The 17,477-nt window shown below is 45.5% G+C and overlaps 2 protein-coding genes across 2 annotated transcripts in view; one reads left to right on the forward strand and one right to left on the reverse strand.

Moving 5' to 3' along the window:
* The window catches only part of WDR13 (WD repeat domain 13), a 16,850-nt gene extending 4,223 nt beyond the window's left edge, over positions 1–12,627 (reverse strand). The window contains exons 1-6 of the mRNA XM_018557993.1: positions 12,539–12,627; positions 9,699–9,785; positions 7,153–7,390; positions 6,248–6,357; positions 5,911–6,041; positions 3,796–4,103 (exon numbers count right to left, since the gene is read on the reverse strand). Coding sequence (XP_018413495.1) covers positions 3,796–4,103; positions 5,911–6,041; positions 6,248–6,357; positions 7,153–7,390; positions 9,699–9,739 — 828 coding nt within the window. The 5' untranslated portion in view covers positions 9,740–9,785; positions 12,539–12,627. The remainder of the gene's footprint in view (positions 1–3,795; positions 4,104–5,910; positions 6,042–6,247; positions 6,358–7,152; positions 7,391–9,698; positions 9,786–12,538) is intronic.
* Positions 12,628–13,140: 513 nt separating this feature from the next.
* ZWINT (ZW10 interacting kinetochore protein) overlaps positions 13,141–17,477 on the forward strand; it is a 21,220-nt gene continuing 16,883 nt past the window's right edge. The window contains exon 1 of the mRNA XM_018557990.1: positions 13,141–13,160. Within this exon, the coding sequence (XP_018413492.1) occupies positions 13,141–13,160 (20 nt within the window). The remainder of the gene's footprint in view (positions 13,161–17,477) is intronic.

Genomic DNA, 17,477 nt, shown 5'->3' on the forward strand with positions numbered 1-17,477 from the left:
ATATATAAATATAAATTTTTTTAACCACTTGCTGACCAGGTGTTTAGACCCCCTTCCTGGCCAGGCCATTTTTCAGTATTCAGCGCTGCGCCATTTATTCCGTCATGCAACGCTGTACTGAAATGAATTTTATACCATTTTTTTGGGATAGATAGAGCTTTCTTTTGGTGGTATTTAATCACCACTGTTACATCGCCAATGTAAAAATTATTTTTTTACATTGTTAGGAAACAATTACCCAATTATTTTGGTAAAATATAAAGACGGGGTCACGTCTGGTAAAAAGACACCAAACATGTCATGCTTAAAAATTGCGCGCACCCGCGAAAATCGCAAAAAACTACCATACTCAAAATTGACCATAGGTGACGCTTTTACCGCTCATCAGTTTAGTGTTATCAGTGATTGATTGGCCCTAGAATTATTGCTCTCACTGCGACATTCGCGGCGAAATGTAACATGTGCGGCGTAATGGGCGCAATTGTTGTTTTTGCAGGCATGCGCCCCCGATGCATGTTTGCATGCGTGTATGTATGAGTGGGAACTTTTTTTAAAAAATTGTTTTTTTTTAAATTCTTTGTGTAACTTTCCATTTTTTGGGGGAAACTAAACTAATATTTTTTCCACTTAACTTTATTGCTATCAGGGGGCTAAGAAACCCCCTTATGTGATAGCAAAAGAAGTGACAGGTCCTCTTTATGGAGACATCAGGGGTATCCAAGACCCCTAATGTCACCTAGGACACCCCTGAAGAAGCAGAGATCAACTTCATCAGAGTGATACGAGAATGCGAAAGTGATGTAATATACATCAGTTCCGCATTCTGACAGCGGAGAGAGTTCGTGTACCGACCTCCCTCTGATCCCCTGTCAGAGAAGCACTATGCTGGTCCCGGGCTTGCACCTCGCATAGCGGAGCCCGGGACCAGCATGACAACGGGTGGGGGGCACAGGCCGCCAGCTTATACAAGCCATCCGCCGGCTCTATAGACGGCAGATCGCTTGTATGTTAACGGGCATCGCTGCCTGTTTTTAAATTGATGGCATTTCCCGATCGTGGTGCGCCCGAGTGGGTGGGGCTAACAGGCCGTGTATACATGGCCTGTTACATCCAGGAAGCTCCCGTCCGGCCGTATATGTACAACGGCCGGCCGGGAAGCAGTTAAGCTAGGGGCACTAAGGGGTTACTTTTAATTATTATTTACAGGGGCTTTGATTATATAGTGTATTCTCCTCAGATACATTGCATCAGTTTGTAACACACTGAGCCTGATCGCAGCTCCATATCACAGTGAGCTGCAAACCAGCTCAGCAGCTGTCTCAGCGCTTTGATGATTTTGATTAGCTATCGCTGGGACCACTTAATCTGCTGTTGAGGGTCTGCCTCAGACCCCGAGGGACCCAGCAACAGCAGTAACTCATTGAGTGTTGGTCCACAGACCGCATAATGGGATTAGTCTGCCACGGGTCGGTAATGAACTGAACGAACGTGACTGAACAATACCGTCATTGATCGGGAAGGAGTTAATAGATGTGTATCTGTTTAGATCCGTTCATGGATGCAAGTTTATTGTGTTGGTCCAACAAACTAGAATGGACCTGGATGTAAACTGAAGTACATCCTAAAAAATCCATTGTAAAAAAGAAATGTTTTAAAAGTTGATACAAAAATATCAGCATAGCAAGATAATTATTACTAAAAAAAAATAGTTGCGTGCTTTCTCAAAAATGTCATTAAGCCTTTAGATTTGGTTTTCAGAAGCCAATAAACCAAAGTCCAAGATTGAGATTTTATTTTTTTAAATCTTTACTTTCTATTTTATCTCTCGTTCCTTCTTTGTCATCCATTGAGGGGCACAAGAACTTGATTAGTCAGGTTATACTGCCACCTCCAGGAGGTTGGGACAGTGACAAACAGAACAAAAGTTGTAACCCAGCCCTTGTATAACCCTTTCTACCCAGCATGCCTCAGTTGTTTGCTAGTGCCCTAGAAGAGGTTGCTTGCCTTTTCTTCAGCACCATTAAAAATTGATAATCAAATTACTATTTTGTTTTTAGGGCTACCCTTGTGTGTTTGTTTTTGTCTGCTCAGTGACTTCAATCCATACTTGCTGTAGCGTGGCTTTAACTGACCTCTACATTCCTAGTTGCTATCTGGAGCGCTAGCTTTGGAGGTCCTCCCTAGACTCCGGTGGACAGGACAAATGTGGGGTTAGCCTGAAATGTGACTTTATAGCACTGGGTTTTGCGTTCAGCACTTTCCAGACATGCGTGTATTGGTTAGTTGGCTGCAGATTGCTTTCCGGATCCAGTGCCATGGCACAGCCACCACCAGTTTACCGCAGTAGAAAGTGAGGGATCGGGCGTGGGCATCATCTATAGGGTGGAGTATTGTGCATAAATGCTTTCTGCTCTTCCCTACCAGTTAGCCTGGAGGAAGCATCATCCCACTGCTGCTCCTGAGGTGGCAGATGGATCTCTGAACTCTGGTAGGTTTCCACTGGCACCTCAATGACTCGGTCAACTCCAGCTGCCTCACTTTGAGCCACAGCAGTTGCATACATCAGTAATAAGGGAGGAACCAGAAATCTCCTGCCAAGATAGGTAAATCGATATTTCTCCAGGGCAGAACTTCACGTTCCAGCTGTGGGAGCAGTGTACATTCCAGCCATATACAACTGGCAGCAGATTTTCTCCGCCTGCAGCACCTGGACCCGGGGGAATGGTCCCTACCCCCCAGAGATGGTGCAGGTGCAGGACCTGCTGGTCTCGGTTCAAACAATCTGGACAGGTTTGTCTTAAGGTACAGGAACAATCTAGCAGAAGCAGTGGATGCTCTGATGGCTCCATGGGATCAATACCTAATCTATTGCTTTTCTACCCTGACATTTGCTTTGCAGGATCAAAATGGAGAGAATTACAGTGATCCTCACATTTCTGGACTGGCCTGGGTGGATGTCCTTCCATCCTTTTGTCTGTTGTTCACCAAAAGGATAATTCCTTCCATTGTGTGGATTTGGTTGAGGCTGTGAGAGTCTAGCTCTTAGCCACCACTTAATTCAGGAAGACTGATTTGCTTTATATAATCCCAAATGGTCCCCACAGAGGTGAACCAGATTCTCGTTCCATGATTTCTAGGTGGCTTAGGCAGATTGTCATCTCAGGGATCAGGTTCCACCCTTTCCTGTCAAGGCACACTACTAATTCTGTGACTGTTTTGAGCTTTTCGGCATGAGCAGCTGTTTACCAGATATGCCAGACCGGCACCTGGTCTTCTGTTCACACAATTTCATTTAAGTTCTGCCACGTACGTGTTTATGCTTCAACTGACACCAGCTTTTGGAGGTAAGGTCCTTCAGGTGGCTCCATGAGCTTCAGCCAGTTTTTCTTTGGCCTGTCAGCATTGTATTTGCTCATTTGCCCACCCCCCAGTTGGACTGAAGGTTAAAGACTTTGTGTTCCTCAATGGACGAGAAACAAATAAGATTTTTGTACTCGCCATAAATTATTTTCTTGGAGTCCATTAAAGCACACATATTCCCCCCCTCCCCCCATCTTTCTGATCATGCTCTCAATGCTGCTTTGCTACAAAACTGAAGCATGCTGTTAATGGGAAGACTGATCTACAGGTTTTTTTGCTCAGTGTACAGTCCTCTTGTAGGCCACCGTATAATATAAAAGGTTAAAGACGTTCTATGTCCCTCAATGATCTCCCAAGAAAAAGATTTTACATTGAATACAAAAATTCTATTTTATCTTCTGCGAGAAATAGTGGGGAAAAGTACATTGTACTTACCACAGTGAGATTATTGTTGATTGGCTGGAAGGTACAGCACAGCATCTGCGCAGAGTCAGGATCGGGGATCTCCCGTATGCAGCGACCATCTTGGGTGTTCCAGATGCGCATGCTGCCATCCAAGGAGGTGGACACGATGATATCATTGGACAAGGACCAGGCAAAGTCACTGACTGCACTTGTGTGTCCTCGCAGAGTCTGCAGTACTGTGGGGGGTGTTGGTACGAGCTGGCATACAGATATTGTACCATCCAGAGAACAGCAGGCAAGGAGATGCTTGTCATCATTCGCAAACTGCACCTTAGGGACTAGAAACCAAATGAAAGACATTAGAAAAGCTAAACTGCATCCATCCAGCCAACTACAGATTCAATATATACTGTGTGAATTTATACTTTACAAAAGACTTTTTCTGTGCTGCCTTTTCTTGAGATCCTGGAACCCTGCCTGACAGCTTAACCAGGAGGGCAACACCGCTTTCTCTTTCACAGCTTAGGAGTCACCTGCCTGCCTTCAAGAACAGCAGCATGACAAATTAATCCCTATGCTCTCCAGTAAGCATGATCACAGTGTTTGCCTGAGCAATGTATTTGCTGACTGGCTGCCTCCCCCTTCCCAGAACTCTGCTGTGCAAAAGATGATATAAAGTCAAATTTAGAAAGTGTTTCGACCTTTCTTTTAAATATATTTATAATTTAAAGGACAAATTTGTGCAATAAAGTCAAACATGTTGAAAAAGGTGCTGGCAGGTATTTGATAAGTCCCCTTTCACACTATGATCAAGAGGGAATCTGGACGGATCATTGGGCCGCCCATCTGAAAGGGATCTTAAGGTGCCCATACACCTGCCGATTACAGTATGATAATCGCGGGAAATCCCACGATCGTACAATAATCGACAGGTGTATGGAAGGCGTGAGACTGTTTCTACTGTACGGTCACACGTCTTTTGTCTCTCGAGCAGGCTTGAAAACCCGCAGAGAATGGTACGATTGTCGGGTTAGTGGCGTTCTCGGGAGACATGCCGAACGGGCCGGTGTGCGCAAGCGCACACTGCCCACTCAGCATTGCAGTCATCGGAAGCCCTCCCCTCAGCGGGGCGGGCTTGCGATGATCGCAAGTACGATCTGCCTGTACAAGATGGGCAGATCGTACAAGCTTTTAATTAGCTTACAACCATCGCAAGACAAAAGTCTTGCGATGGTTGTAAAGTGTATGGCCAGCTTTAGACTCCATGAACTTAGGTTTGTTATGTTATGGCTTCCCCTCCCACTTTTTGTGCTCTACTATTGGTGAGTAAGGTCGCCTAACAAAGTGATGGGCCAACAGCAAAGTGTAGGAGGCAAGGAGGGGACTGGGACAAGTAAAAAACAAAAGCAGGCCTGCCGCTCACCTGACTTTCTTGTGTGCCAGGGCGTTCTACATGAGAACCAAAGCAATGGGCAGAAACTTGTGTAATTGTCACTTTAATGTGTTTGTTTGCTTTCATATTTTAATGGCTTGTTGCAGCTCGGCTTTAAAAAAAACAATGGAAAGAGACTCTTCTAATAGTCCTCCATGTTAGCAGGATCACACAGAATTTATCGTATTGCAATTTACAAAACCAATACGTATATGCATACTAAACATCTCATCTTATCCTTTTCACATGTCAATGTAATTTCAGATCTTCCACTTCCATAAAAAAACTAGTGATCCTGCCATGAAGTTCCTTGTTCAAGTCAGTGCCTGTTATAGGGTAACAGCTCTCGCCTTGTCTCCCAAATGTGCTCCTGCATTGTCACCCTGCTTTATGGACTTCCTATGGAGACTACAAGAGGCTGTTTCAACACATATTATGCAGACCTGGTCCACTGTTAGTAAACCAGCCCTGAGAAATGCTATGGCTGGAGCATATGTAGACATAAAAAGGCTGCAGATCAAAAGCACAGAGCACTGCAGCAAAGGATGAAAGGAAGTCAAAACAAATTAGAATTGTTTATGACACATTAGGCACAATTCACAATGCTAATAAAATGTGTGTGTGTGTGTACACACACACACACACACGTATGAAAATGAGATGCTACAACTTAGACATCCACCTTATCCAGAACCACCTTCCACGCTTCTTACCAGCTTGATCCACGTGTTGGTCAAATATGTGATACATGCCAGCAAAGGCATAATTCTCACTGAGGGTAGTGTCACCTGCCATTGCCCTGCTTGCTTCAGCCAGCGGCGTAGGCACCACACTGCCAGGAGCCCTGAAGGTGAAAGGAAATGCAGAATTTTAGTTCAATCACCAATTAGCTTACATAATATCAGGTTATGTCCATGCTAATTCTTTGTATTGCTTGTACAATCCATGAGTCTCTGTACTGAAGTATATATCTTTACTGAACGTCCCCAACGGTTGCAAATATGCAACCATCGTTGTCCATGGGTTTCGTTCTCCATGGGTTCTTCTCACCTTTCCTCTTGAGCTACACGGTTCATCTGTGCCTGCAGTTGGTAGGAGCCGCGACTGACAGAACGCCTGTGTCCTCTTGACCCCTGAGTCCGTGGATCTTCTTCCAGATCCTAAAAGAATGCATCAATCAATAATACATGAGTACCAGGGCTCATACATGATTCGGAATACTGCTTATTACCATAACTATGCAGGGTTAACATTTCCCACTTATTTCTCTTTACTAACTCTGCCTAAGGATGGCCTCTTAGATTTAAGCGTTAAACAAAGTGTCTCTAAAACTAAAGACAAAAATACTATATATATTGCAATCTACCAGTGTAAAGATGAGGCACAGTAATGGAAGGAGCCATGGAAACCACACAGGCTGAACTTCAAATATATCTGCATTTATTCATCTCCATTACATGTGGGGTGATGAGGTTGCTTCTGCTGCCTGTTAATCTCGCAGGAAGTGGCAAGGACAAGGCCTCTCTGGCAAGATCAACAGACATTTTCTGTACTTGCTAAAATTGTTCTTAACCTGAAAATAATGCGGCCACCACATCGAAGGGCTGGTAACCTATAATATAATACAATTGTGTTATTTGATTATGCTTTAAATCTGTCAACATCTTGACCTCAATGCACACCTCCTCTCTGTGGATAACAGGACCACACTGAGTCATCTGCAGTCTGACAACTGCCTGGCCTCTACCCCAACTCCTGAGAGTGTATAACAGCACCCTATGTGTGTTCAAATTCTTCCTAATGGCAGGCTCTGCTGTGTGCACTCAGGAGCTGGGAGACTGTGTGTTTCTTCATACAAGTCTATAAGAATGCATAAGCAGCTCAACTGCCTCTGTGAGGCTCTGTTGTGGGTTAAACGCTTTCTATTCTGCTTGCTGCATACATTGCTCACCTACCTCCATGCGATCCAGAGTCGTTCGAGAGCTACGGATGCTGTTACTGTGTGCCCGAAAGCTGCTCTGCTCAGACAGAGGCCCGTAGCGCTGAGCCAGGAGCTGGCTGCGCAATTTCAAGTACTGACGCCGCAAGAGTGGATCATACCCCTCCTTTGCATTTTCGCGGAGGAGCTGGCTGCGTCTTCGGATGTACTGCGTGCGAAATTGGGGGTGAGCAGGGGTGCGGTATGCGTTGTACCTGAAAGAGAGTGGGGGTTAGTCAGTCCACTGCTATAAGTTCATCTTTACACGCGCATCACTTCCTGTCAGTGCAAAAAGGAGAGCCAGATATGGCGGCACTTGTGGTGGAAATTGAGTGTTTATTATTAGGGATGCACCGATACCGGTATTTCGGTATCGAGTAGCGATATATATTTTTCGGTACCGAGTGCCGAAAGTCCCATTCAGGAATCCAGGCAGCGGGTAATGACTCGCCTCCTGGCTTCCTGATTAGCCGGGCAGCGTGTAAAGACGCGCCACCCGGCTTCCCGATTAGCAGGGAAGCCGTCCCCATGCACGAGAAAGCATGGAGCCGGCTTTCTGGCCAATCAAGAAGCCGGGCGCTGTGTAATGGCAGGGCGCCCGGCTACCTGATTGGCCGGGAAGCCAGTTCCATGCTCCCTCGTCTTGAGGTGACAAGGGAGCATGAAGTCGGCTTCCTGATCAATCAGGAAGCCAGGAACTGCATCATTACACGGCACCTGGCTTCCTGTATGGCCCGCTTCCGACAAATCAGGAAGCCGGGAAGTGTGTCATTACACCGGAAGTATCAGGCTAGGCATCGGAGCATTTGGGCGAGTACCAGTACTCGCCCAAATACTCGGCACTGAAACTGATACTAGTATCGGTATCAGTGCATCCCTATTTATTATTTAACTACCTCCGGGCCGGCCGTAGTAAAAAAACGGCTGGCCAGGAGCTCTCTCGATCTGAGCGGGCGTCTCTAGACGTCCGCTCAGACACGCCCCCTTGCGCGCGCCGCCAGGCGAGCGGGAAATGGCAGAAATTTAAAAACGGGCAGCGATGCCCGTTAACATACATGCGATCCGCTGGCTGTAGAGCCGGCCGATCGCATGTATGGGGTGCCGATCGGGTGTCGTCCCCCCCTCCGCGGTCCCCCCCGCTGTTGTCCCGCTGATCCCGAGCTCCGCTGTGCCCGGTGCGAGCCCGGGAATGACGGAATAAACGTCAGTCAAAGTATCGCAGCGCTGAATACTGAAAAATGGCTTGGCCAGGAAGGGGGTCTAAACACCTGGTCTTGAAGTGGTTAAAGATAACATCTGATAAGGTTTATTTAGAGCTGGGAGTCCTCTCGTGTTTTAAATTTCTGTCCTGAGATTCTAGCACATGTTGTCTCCCAGCTGCTGAGTATGCATACAAGTATCAAATAATGAGGCAATGGCCTTGTCTACATTGTTCTTAAAAGAAATCTGTCCTGAGACACATATGTACGTTGCCAATACTGATATTTCTGTAAAAATGATAGTTACATAGTTGTTAAGGTTGAATAAAGACACAGGTCCACCCAGTTCAACCCATGTCATAGTTGCCTGGCTTCAATCATTTCTGAGTCACTGATCTGGAGTAAGTATGCAGCATGAAAGATTCTAGTACTTGTCCTGGATCAGTGGCTCGGGGTATTGAAGTCATTGGATAAGCACGACACATGGATGGTTAGCTTTTCTTTGAGGACAGATCAACAGTTGAAGACCTCAACTTTCCTTCAACTACAGGGTTCTGTTATTTAAAGTGCAACTGAAGCCACTTTTTTTTTTTTCCAGTTTTGGATAGAGTGGAGAGGGATTAGAACACGTTTCAGTTTTTTCTTTTTATTGCTGTCCGTTTCCCCCATTAGGGAGATTCACTCTCTCTATTTGTCCTGGTGACTGTTATCACTGAAAGTGAAAGAAAATCCCACATTTGGGGTTAAAATCAGAACTGGAATAGATGGGAAATCTTCCAATAGTTCTAGTGACCCTGCTGACCACCAGGGATTTCCTCTCACTTCCTGTTGTGGCTATCATACAAGAAGTAAAGGGAAATCTCCCCAATGGGACACATATGTCTAAAAAGCTGACAGGGGCTATAACCCTACCTTACTCTATCCCAAGCTAAAAAAAAGTATTTTGGCTTCAGTTCTACTTCCATAATTGTATGCATAACAGCATGTTTTACTAGCACGAGGTGAGGCAATTGGTAATATAACTGTCAGACATCAGGGGAGAAGCTCCACTCTACTATCTTGCAAAGCAGGTAAAGCTAAAAGGGGACACTTATAAATCTTTCATAAGGATACCTGTTTGCTGCGGTATATAATAAGTTAACAATGAATATTTGAATTGTATTCATCATGGCTGGTTCTCATTAATGTAGAGAAAAAAATTGTATCTACGATGACCTGCACTGTACATTAATAAAACAAATGGTAATTAAATTAAATTGCGGAATACACAGAGAGCACAATACAGGTAGATGACTTTATAAAAGGAGTGCTTGAGACGGAATACCTTGCATCAACTGCCAGAACCTGCTGCCAAACTGCAGCCATTCCACGAAAAATACAGGTTTCCTCAGCCTGACAGGACGTAGAGATCCTAAAGATTAAAAGGATTACTGAAAATTACATTGTCAGTCCTGTTTGTACAATGTACACACAACATACAAACACAATTATCACAAGTAAAAGATGATCGTATAGAGATGTTTTAAAGCAGGGGCGCCCACAATTTTTCGTCTGGAGATTTACTTTTCAAATGATGAGATCTACCAACGAAAAAACACCTGCGGGAGGGGGCGTGGCAGTGCATTGAAGTCAATGGCACCGCAGCCAGGCCCCTCACCCACAGTGCGATCTCCTGCACCCGGAACCCAGGCACATTAGTGCCTGCATTCCGGTCCAGTGTGATCCGCAAAAATGCTGCAAGCACAATTTTTGCAGATCACACTGGACCAGAATGCAGGCACTAATGTGCCTGCGTTTCCGGGTGCGGGCGTTCGAACTGTGAACGCAGGGAGTCGGCCGGCTTGCACATTCCACGCTTGAACGCATTCCAGTACGTTCCAGAGGCGCCGGCGTCCTATCCTCCCGCGGTGCTCGTGTGGCCGACGTTGCACACGGGGAGAGGTGTCTCGCCCCTTTCCGTCTGTGGCGTCTGACACATTCAGCTGGCAGCCGCGGGAGCATAGCCGCAGCCAGCTCCTTTTGCGCACATGGCAAGAAAAAAAAACAGGTGTGTGACGTCACCCAGCGCCCCCCTCCCGGATTTTGTATTCTTATTTAATTAAAAAATTTTAATGTTAATATATATTTTTTTTTTACTCTTGGGGGGGCTTCAGGGAAATATTAGGGGTCTAAACAGCACCCTGATATTTCCCTTTTAAAATAGAAAAATAAATTGAGGACACAAACTCCTCAATCTCTTTTACTGCAGCCTCCGTTCTAAATGAATGCAAAGCACAGAGGCCTCCCATTCATTCAGAAAATAATTTACCATCACCAGTTTCTGAATGGGGAGGAGCCTCTGTACAGAGTGCTACTCTTCATTGAGAAACTCATGAATGAACAAGAAACGATGTAAATCACATCCTGTTCATTCATAACTGGGGACACATAGTACTTTGTGTCCCCAGTTATTTACAAACACTGGAGTGATCAGCTGATCGCTCCAGTGTTGGTCCTGCACAGAGGATTGGTACATGCACACAGGGGGGCTCACTCTGCAACTTCTCCTCTGGAGAAGAGGCAGCGGAAGATCCGAGGAGAAGTAAAAGAAGCATTTCAGCCGCCGGGGGGGGGGAGGGAGCGGACGGAGCTGCTGTAACAGCAGCATGTGTGGTGAGGAGAGAGAGAGTCGCCGGCTGTCAGATCCAGGCCGAGCGACTCTCTCTCTTCTCAATGCTCGGCGTGCTGCTGTGATAGTGCCTCCGTCCTCCGCCCCCCGCCGCCGACTGCAGCTTCACTTTTCCTCGGATTCCCGCTGCATACACTGGTAGATCGCGATCAACCTAATGGGCAGCCCTGTATTAAAGTGGCACTAAACTCAGGAGTTAAACCTTAACTATTCATTGAAGCGCCTCAACTATTAACAGAAATGCATCTTATTTGTGTATTACTCGGCTGTAGATCCTCAAATCATCTCTGAATTGGTGCTGACAATGTCCTTCCTTCTGGAGGGTGGCTACTTTTGTTCTCCATGGTCCCTGTGTGTTGTGAAGTAGCCACAGCTCCAAGCTCTCTCCCATGTTAAGGTGGCCATACACTTTACAACCATCGCAAGACCTTAGTCTTGCGATGGTTGTAAAGTGATTAAAAATACCGTACAATCAGCCCATCTTGGACGGGCAGATCGCACTCTCCATCATCGCAAGCACGCCCCCGGAGTGGCGGGCTTCCGATGACCGCAATGCTGAACGGGCAGTGTGCGCGTGTGCACATCGGCCCGTTCGGCATTTGTCTCCCGAGCACCGTTCAAACCAGCCGAAAATCGTACGATTCTCGGCTGGTTTTCTAACCTGCTCCTTAGACACAAGACGTGCCACTGTACAGTAGAAACGGTCGCACGTCTTCGTTCACACTGTTCGGTTCTCGTACGATCGCGGGATTTCCCGCGATTCTCGTACGAGAATCGAGCAGTGTATGGGCACCTTTAGACTACAATCTCAATACAAATGAGTGAACTAAACATGAGATTGTAGTCCATCACAGGAGTGAGCTTGGATCAGTGGCTACTTTACAACACACACAGGGACCATGGGGAACAAAAGTAGCCACCCTCCAGAAGGAAGGACAGTGTCAGCACCAATTCAGAGATGATTTGTGTATCTACAGCGCAGTGATACACAAATAAGATACATTTTTCTTAATATTTAAGGCACTTAAATTAATTTTTAAGATTTAACTCCTGAGTTTAGTGTCACTTTAAGGCTTGATTCAGAAGTCCCCCACAGTAGTACAGCACATGCAGTGTGTAACCAAAATATTAGTAATAGATCCTTTTATCTGAATCTATAAATAATCTATTGTTCATCATTTTATTTTTTGGCCAGTATAACTGATCAAAGGAAATCGTGGACACATATCAATTTTGCATTAGGTATTGATAATATTACAATGAGACATGGCACTGCTCACATAAAGGAACAATGATATTCCATAATATACAACAAAAGAACCTGTAGTAGAAATGTACAGAGGCTGGGCATATATGGGGAACTGCAGCCACCATCACACCCCCTTTATTCCCACTGGTCACCCATCGGGTGTTAGTCCAGGTCCCCATCATCAGACAAGGAAACATTACAATAAAAGGAATAACAACGATAATAATTCCCAATAAGCACATATAACCTGCTCCGCCGGAAGCTCCATCCGCCCAGACTCCTGCGGTGATGTCATTATTAGTGGTTCCTCCCATTCTATTGGGCCTTTAGCTGTCAAACCTTCCACCAATCACACAGCTCCCTCCTGGTCTCCGGCAAATAGCTCCTCTGAGTGGGCGGTTCTTCTTGCCAACCAGCCTGACTGTCACATGATGGCTCATTCCTTTTCCATCATGACGTACGGGAACCATTTTGCTGTAGTCTACAAAGCCTAATTATTTATGTGTTTAACAGAAAATAATGACGAATTATGAATAGAGATATTAATCAGCCACCCGACAGCAACTAGAACGTTACAGAATTTAAAGCACACGGGGTGATTTTCCTATTAATTTTTAGTCAGCAAGGAAGGCGACATTTTGTTATAGCTCATTAAAGTCATACCCTTCATTTGAAACCCTGTATAGTTTGCCTCTACCAAGATGGCCGCCGGGAAAGTCTATGAAACCTTTAGCGCAAGGCTTCACGGGAAGAGGCGGGATTTAGGAAATCCGCGACCAATAGGAGCGATAGCTATGGGCTTTGATAACCAATAGAGTTTGAAGCGCGGACGCGGGAAGTGGTGACAGGATGGCAGAGGAGGCGCAGCGGTAAGTAGCGGGAGGTAGTCAGTCAATCCCCGGGCGGGGTCCGTTCTCCGGTAATGGACGGCGGCATTGTGATAGCTCATCGCCATCCTGCTATTCCTTGGTGAATTGCCACTAGGAGCACTGTTTCATTGCAGTCTAAGGCCATAGCTGACCATTGCGGGAAGAACTGACCAAGTGCAGAAAGTATTTGTAAATAAAATGTGCCTATAGGAGGTATAAATATTTCCGGATGTGGGAAAAAAGCACCATTTAATTCAGTAATTTATTAAGTAAAACATCAAATGTCACTTTTTCTCTGTCTCAGTATCCTCCTCTGCACAGACGGTGAGGGGGAGTGGCCAGTACTAGGAGCCAATCATAAGTGCTGCTGTGCACATGTGCTGGCAACATTCTGATAAGTCATTGTAGGAAAGAGGAAAATTTGCACTCCAAGATACGGTACAAGCTGATGTTTATAAACACATACATCCAAGATACAAACTGTTTAGATGTTTATAAACACATTTGGTGCAAATTACAAAATTGCCTGAACGTGTTTCAGTCAGCAATGAGCTGATTTGTAGAGGTTACCGAATAGGTGCACATTCAGACATAGTGCACTCATTCGTTTCACCCACCCTCCCCCTCCACAGGTGTATGCTTAGTAATCATTGCTTACTGAGATCCATGGCCTCCTGTGTTTGTTTACATCCTATGCTGCAAGTCTTCTCTCTCCTGGCCACATCTGTGCAGGAGAGCCCTGGAGAAGTCTATGAGGGGCGGGGACCATGGCACAATACCAACAAATGCAGAAGGCTGTGGGCATTGGGTCTCTGTTTGTATGCATCTGTGAAGAAGGAATCTGGTCAGAGGAGCGGGGAAAAAAGAATAAGCACTTAAAAATTAAACCTCTCCAAAATAGCTAAATGCGTCACAGGGTGGAGGTTCAGGTGGTTTTGCTATTTGCACCATAATAAACATCTATATCGGCCTTTATTTTGGAATGTGGCTTCTCTCCTCTCTACCGGGATTGCTTGTTAAGCAGAGAATGGACTGCATGTGGAGCCGCTGGGTGTTCAGGGGCACGGAAACTGCAGAGGAGCATTTGGATCATTTGAATGCTAATGAGAAGTGAGATAACCACTTCAGTCTGCAGCTGTTCCTTCACTGACCAATCACAGGCTGAGAGATGTCCAAAGCTGTGGACCACCGTATTGAGTCTCTTCCCTCCCCCCCCCCTTCTTTCTCCAAACTAGTAGATGGAGACTGCTCTGTCCTTTGTACTGGACAGGAAGTTTAGAGAAGCTGAACTAAGAGTTGGAGCTGTTTGGAAACATGATGACTACAAGTGCTTGGGCAAAAAGTTTAAAAATACTTTGCTGGCCAGTGTGTATTTGTTTGATCTGGATTCCATCTTGAAAAACATTTTGAGAGTAACACAACTTTAATTGTGCCTGAGCAGTTCCCTGAAAAATGTACCTTTTTTATCTGGAATTCCTCCTGAACTTTGCAATGCTCTTCCCGGTATGTCAGTCTCGGGTGATTTTGGAGTGGCATTTGGTGATGTTGCTACTGTTCTCCTTGCTGGAGTCTCATATATGAGGAAGCAAAACATCACCTAGATTGTGGCCTTCACACAGAGGCACAGCGCAGAAGAAGCAAGTAAAAGGGAGACCACAGGCAATACTAGTGACTAGCACTTTGCCCTCTGTCTGCCTTTTTTTTTTTTTTGCATAAAGTTTCCAGAGTTCAGTTCCTCCTTTAGAGCCCATCTGTGGACAATCTTTTTTTTTTTTTTTTAGCAATATTGTTTATTGAAAGAATTTGAGCTTAAATACAGGTGATGCAGTAATAAATCCAGGCATGAATTACATGGCATTCATCGTATACACTGAATCACATATTGTCATAACTCAGAAGTTGGATTGATACCAAATGATACATATCAAGGTACATAACAAAATATACAAAGCAAATTAAAACCAGAAGATATGGATAGGAATAAGACCAGAGCAACTATATCAGAGGGATGTATTTTTGTAGTGAATGCGTTAGTGCGGGAAATGTATCAGGATTTAGTGGGTGTGAAAGGTCTAGATCTCGAATGTGTGAGGAGCGGTTAGGCCGCTCGCTAAGGACAATCATTTACCCCCTCCCATCACCCACTTTGTACTTTTTTCTTTAAAATGTTACTTGCAAGCCCCTTTTATATTCACCTAAGTCCACCGTCCTATATCGCACAGGGACCTTTTGTAGGAGTGAGTGGGAGAGCAGTGCTACAGTCCTTTACCCCAGTCCCGGTCACCTCTTTGTAATGCCCTCATGCCTCTGTATCTGTAGTCGTCTGGAGCATGTGAGGACCCCTACCCTTGGATAGTCAATAGGAAGTGGCCACATCACCCAGGCAGTGATGCAAACAGCTGAAGATTCAGAACCGGGTCTGTCAAATGACCACAGATTCAAGTAAGAAAAGGGGAGTTTGGTTTGTTCTTTAAAGGAGAACTATGGGGTTAAGGCTTTTCCCCATAGTTCTCCTAAGGGTAACGGGAGGACAGAAACTAGCATCCTCCCGTCACCCAAAGCTCATAGCTCGCGGTATACTGAGACGCCATAGCCGGGACAGATCCCGACATTACTGTCGTGATCCACCCAGCTGCGTGAGTGACAGCTGACTCTGCCTATCTAGAGGCAGAGCCAGCTGTACCCTCCCCCGTCCGTTCCGCCAGTCAGCGCTGGAGGATCGGACAGGGGAGGGGGGTAATCCCTGTAGGGAGCCGTGAGTGACAGTCACAGTTCTCTGCAGGGAGAATTGAGCGAGCGACGGTATGTGTTCGCTCACTTCCCGATCTATTGAGCCGACTTGTGACAGTTTAATTGTCACAGGTCGGCTAGAACTATGAGGCTGAGTGAAAAGCACTCACCTCATAGTTCTCCTTTTTAATATACATGGAAGGGAATTTATCAAAACTGGAGCAGACAAAATGTGGAGCAGCTGTGCATGGCAACCGTTCAGCTTTTCTCTTTTTCATGTTCAAACCTTAACTGAACAAACTAAAATATAGAAGTCGATTGGTTGCCATGCACAGCTGCTCCACATGTTGTCCGCTCCAAATGCAAATCCCAAGTGGGGAAGAAGGACTTCAGAAGATGTATTTTCATGCAGGTTTTACCAAACTGGACAACCAACAGATATGAGGCCCATCTAACATCACTGATATTAAAGAAGAACTCCGGGGAAAACAATTTCTTAACCCTTCCAGTGGCGCTACCCCCACACAGCAAGGGTTAAAGTGATATTGAAATTTAAAGGGGTTTAAGATATTTCAAATGCTTATGAACAGTTCATGATCTCACTTTGATCTCCTCTCCCCGAATGCAGGAAGTGATGTATATTACATAACTCCTGCATTCCTCTGTCACTCTTCAGTACAGAAGCTGATAAAGCAGCTTTAAAGTCGTCGTCGTCGTCCCACACACACACACACGCAAATATGCGTTGGGTGCGCCTATGTGCGAAAACGACGATTACGCCGCACATGTTGCATATCACTGCGAACGTCTGACTGAGAGCAATAATTTTAGGGCCATCAATCACTGATAACACTAAACTGATGAGCGGTAAAAGCGTCGCCTATGGCCAATTTTGGGTGTGGTCATTCTCTGCGACTTCGCGCGCGCAATTTTACGGCTTCACATGTTTGGTGTCTATTTACCTGACATGCAAAACAGATGACAAACGCACTCAACAATTCGTCACCAGCTATACAGCAAGGTGCACACGGAATGGGCTTTAAACAGGAAAACAGCAAAAAGTTTTCCTGGCACACTCGCAGTGCGTTTTTCATTTGTTTTGCTTGACTGTTTTGGTGCAGTGATGCATGGGGGGTCTCGGCTGCCATTGGGATGTGTGGGATCCCTTGTGCGTCCCTGTGCCTTTTTAAGGGAGGTTGGGCTTCCTCCTGACAAACCTGCACCCAATTTTATCTTCTGCCCCATGTGCTCCAAGAGGGAGACTCTCATAGTTTAGAATTAGGACCGCACTATATAGAGGTGCCTTGGCGCGGCTGTGCGGCTTTCACATTTTCTGCAGAAGACGTGTATCTAAATCTCCTCTGTTTTTAACCTTAGCGGTGAGACAAGTTTTTTTTTTTTACATGCTAACTTGTGATTGTGCCAGGAAAACTTTTTGCTATTTTACTATTTACCTGACATGGCCCCATATTTTCCAAAAAAATTGGGGTGATAATAAATGTTTCATAACACTTCATAGGGACATCCTAGACGGGCTAATGGGCTAATCGAGACGTTTTAACTTCCAGGCCCCCAGATGAAGCCTGT

This window comes from Nanorana parkeri, unplaced genomic scaffold (assembly GCF_000935625.1).
Source record: "Nanorana parkeri isolate BGI_ZX_2015 unplaced genomic scaffold, ASM93562v1 scaffold315, whole genome shotgun sequence".
Taxonomy (NCBI): domain Eukaryota; kingdom Metazoa; phylum Chordata; class Amphibia; order Anura; family Dicroglossidae; genus Nanorana; species Nanorana parkeri.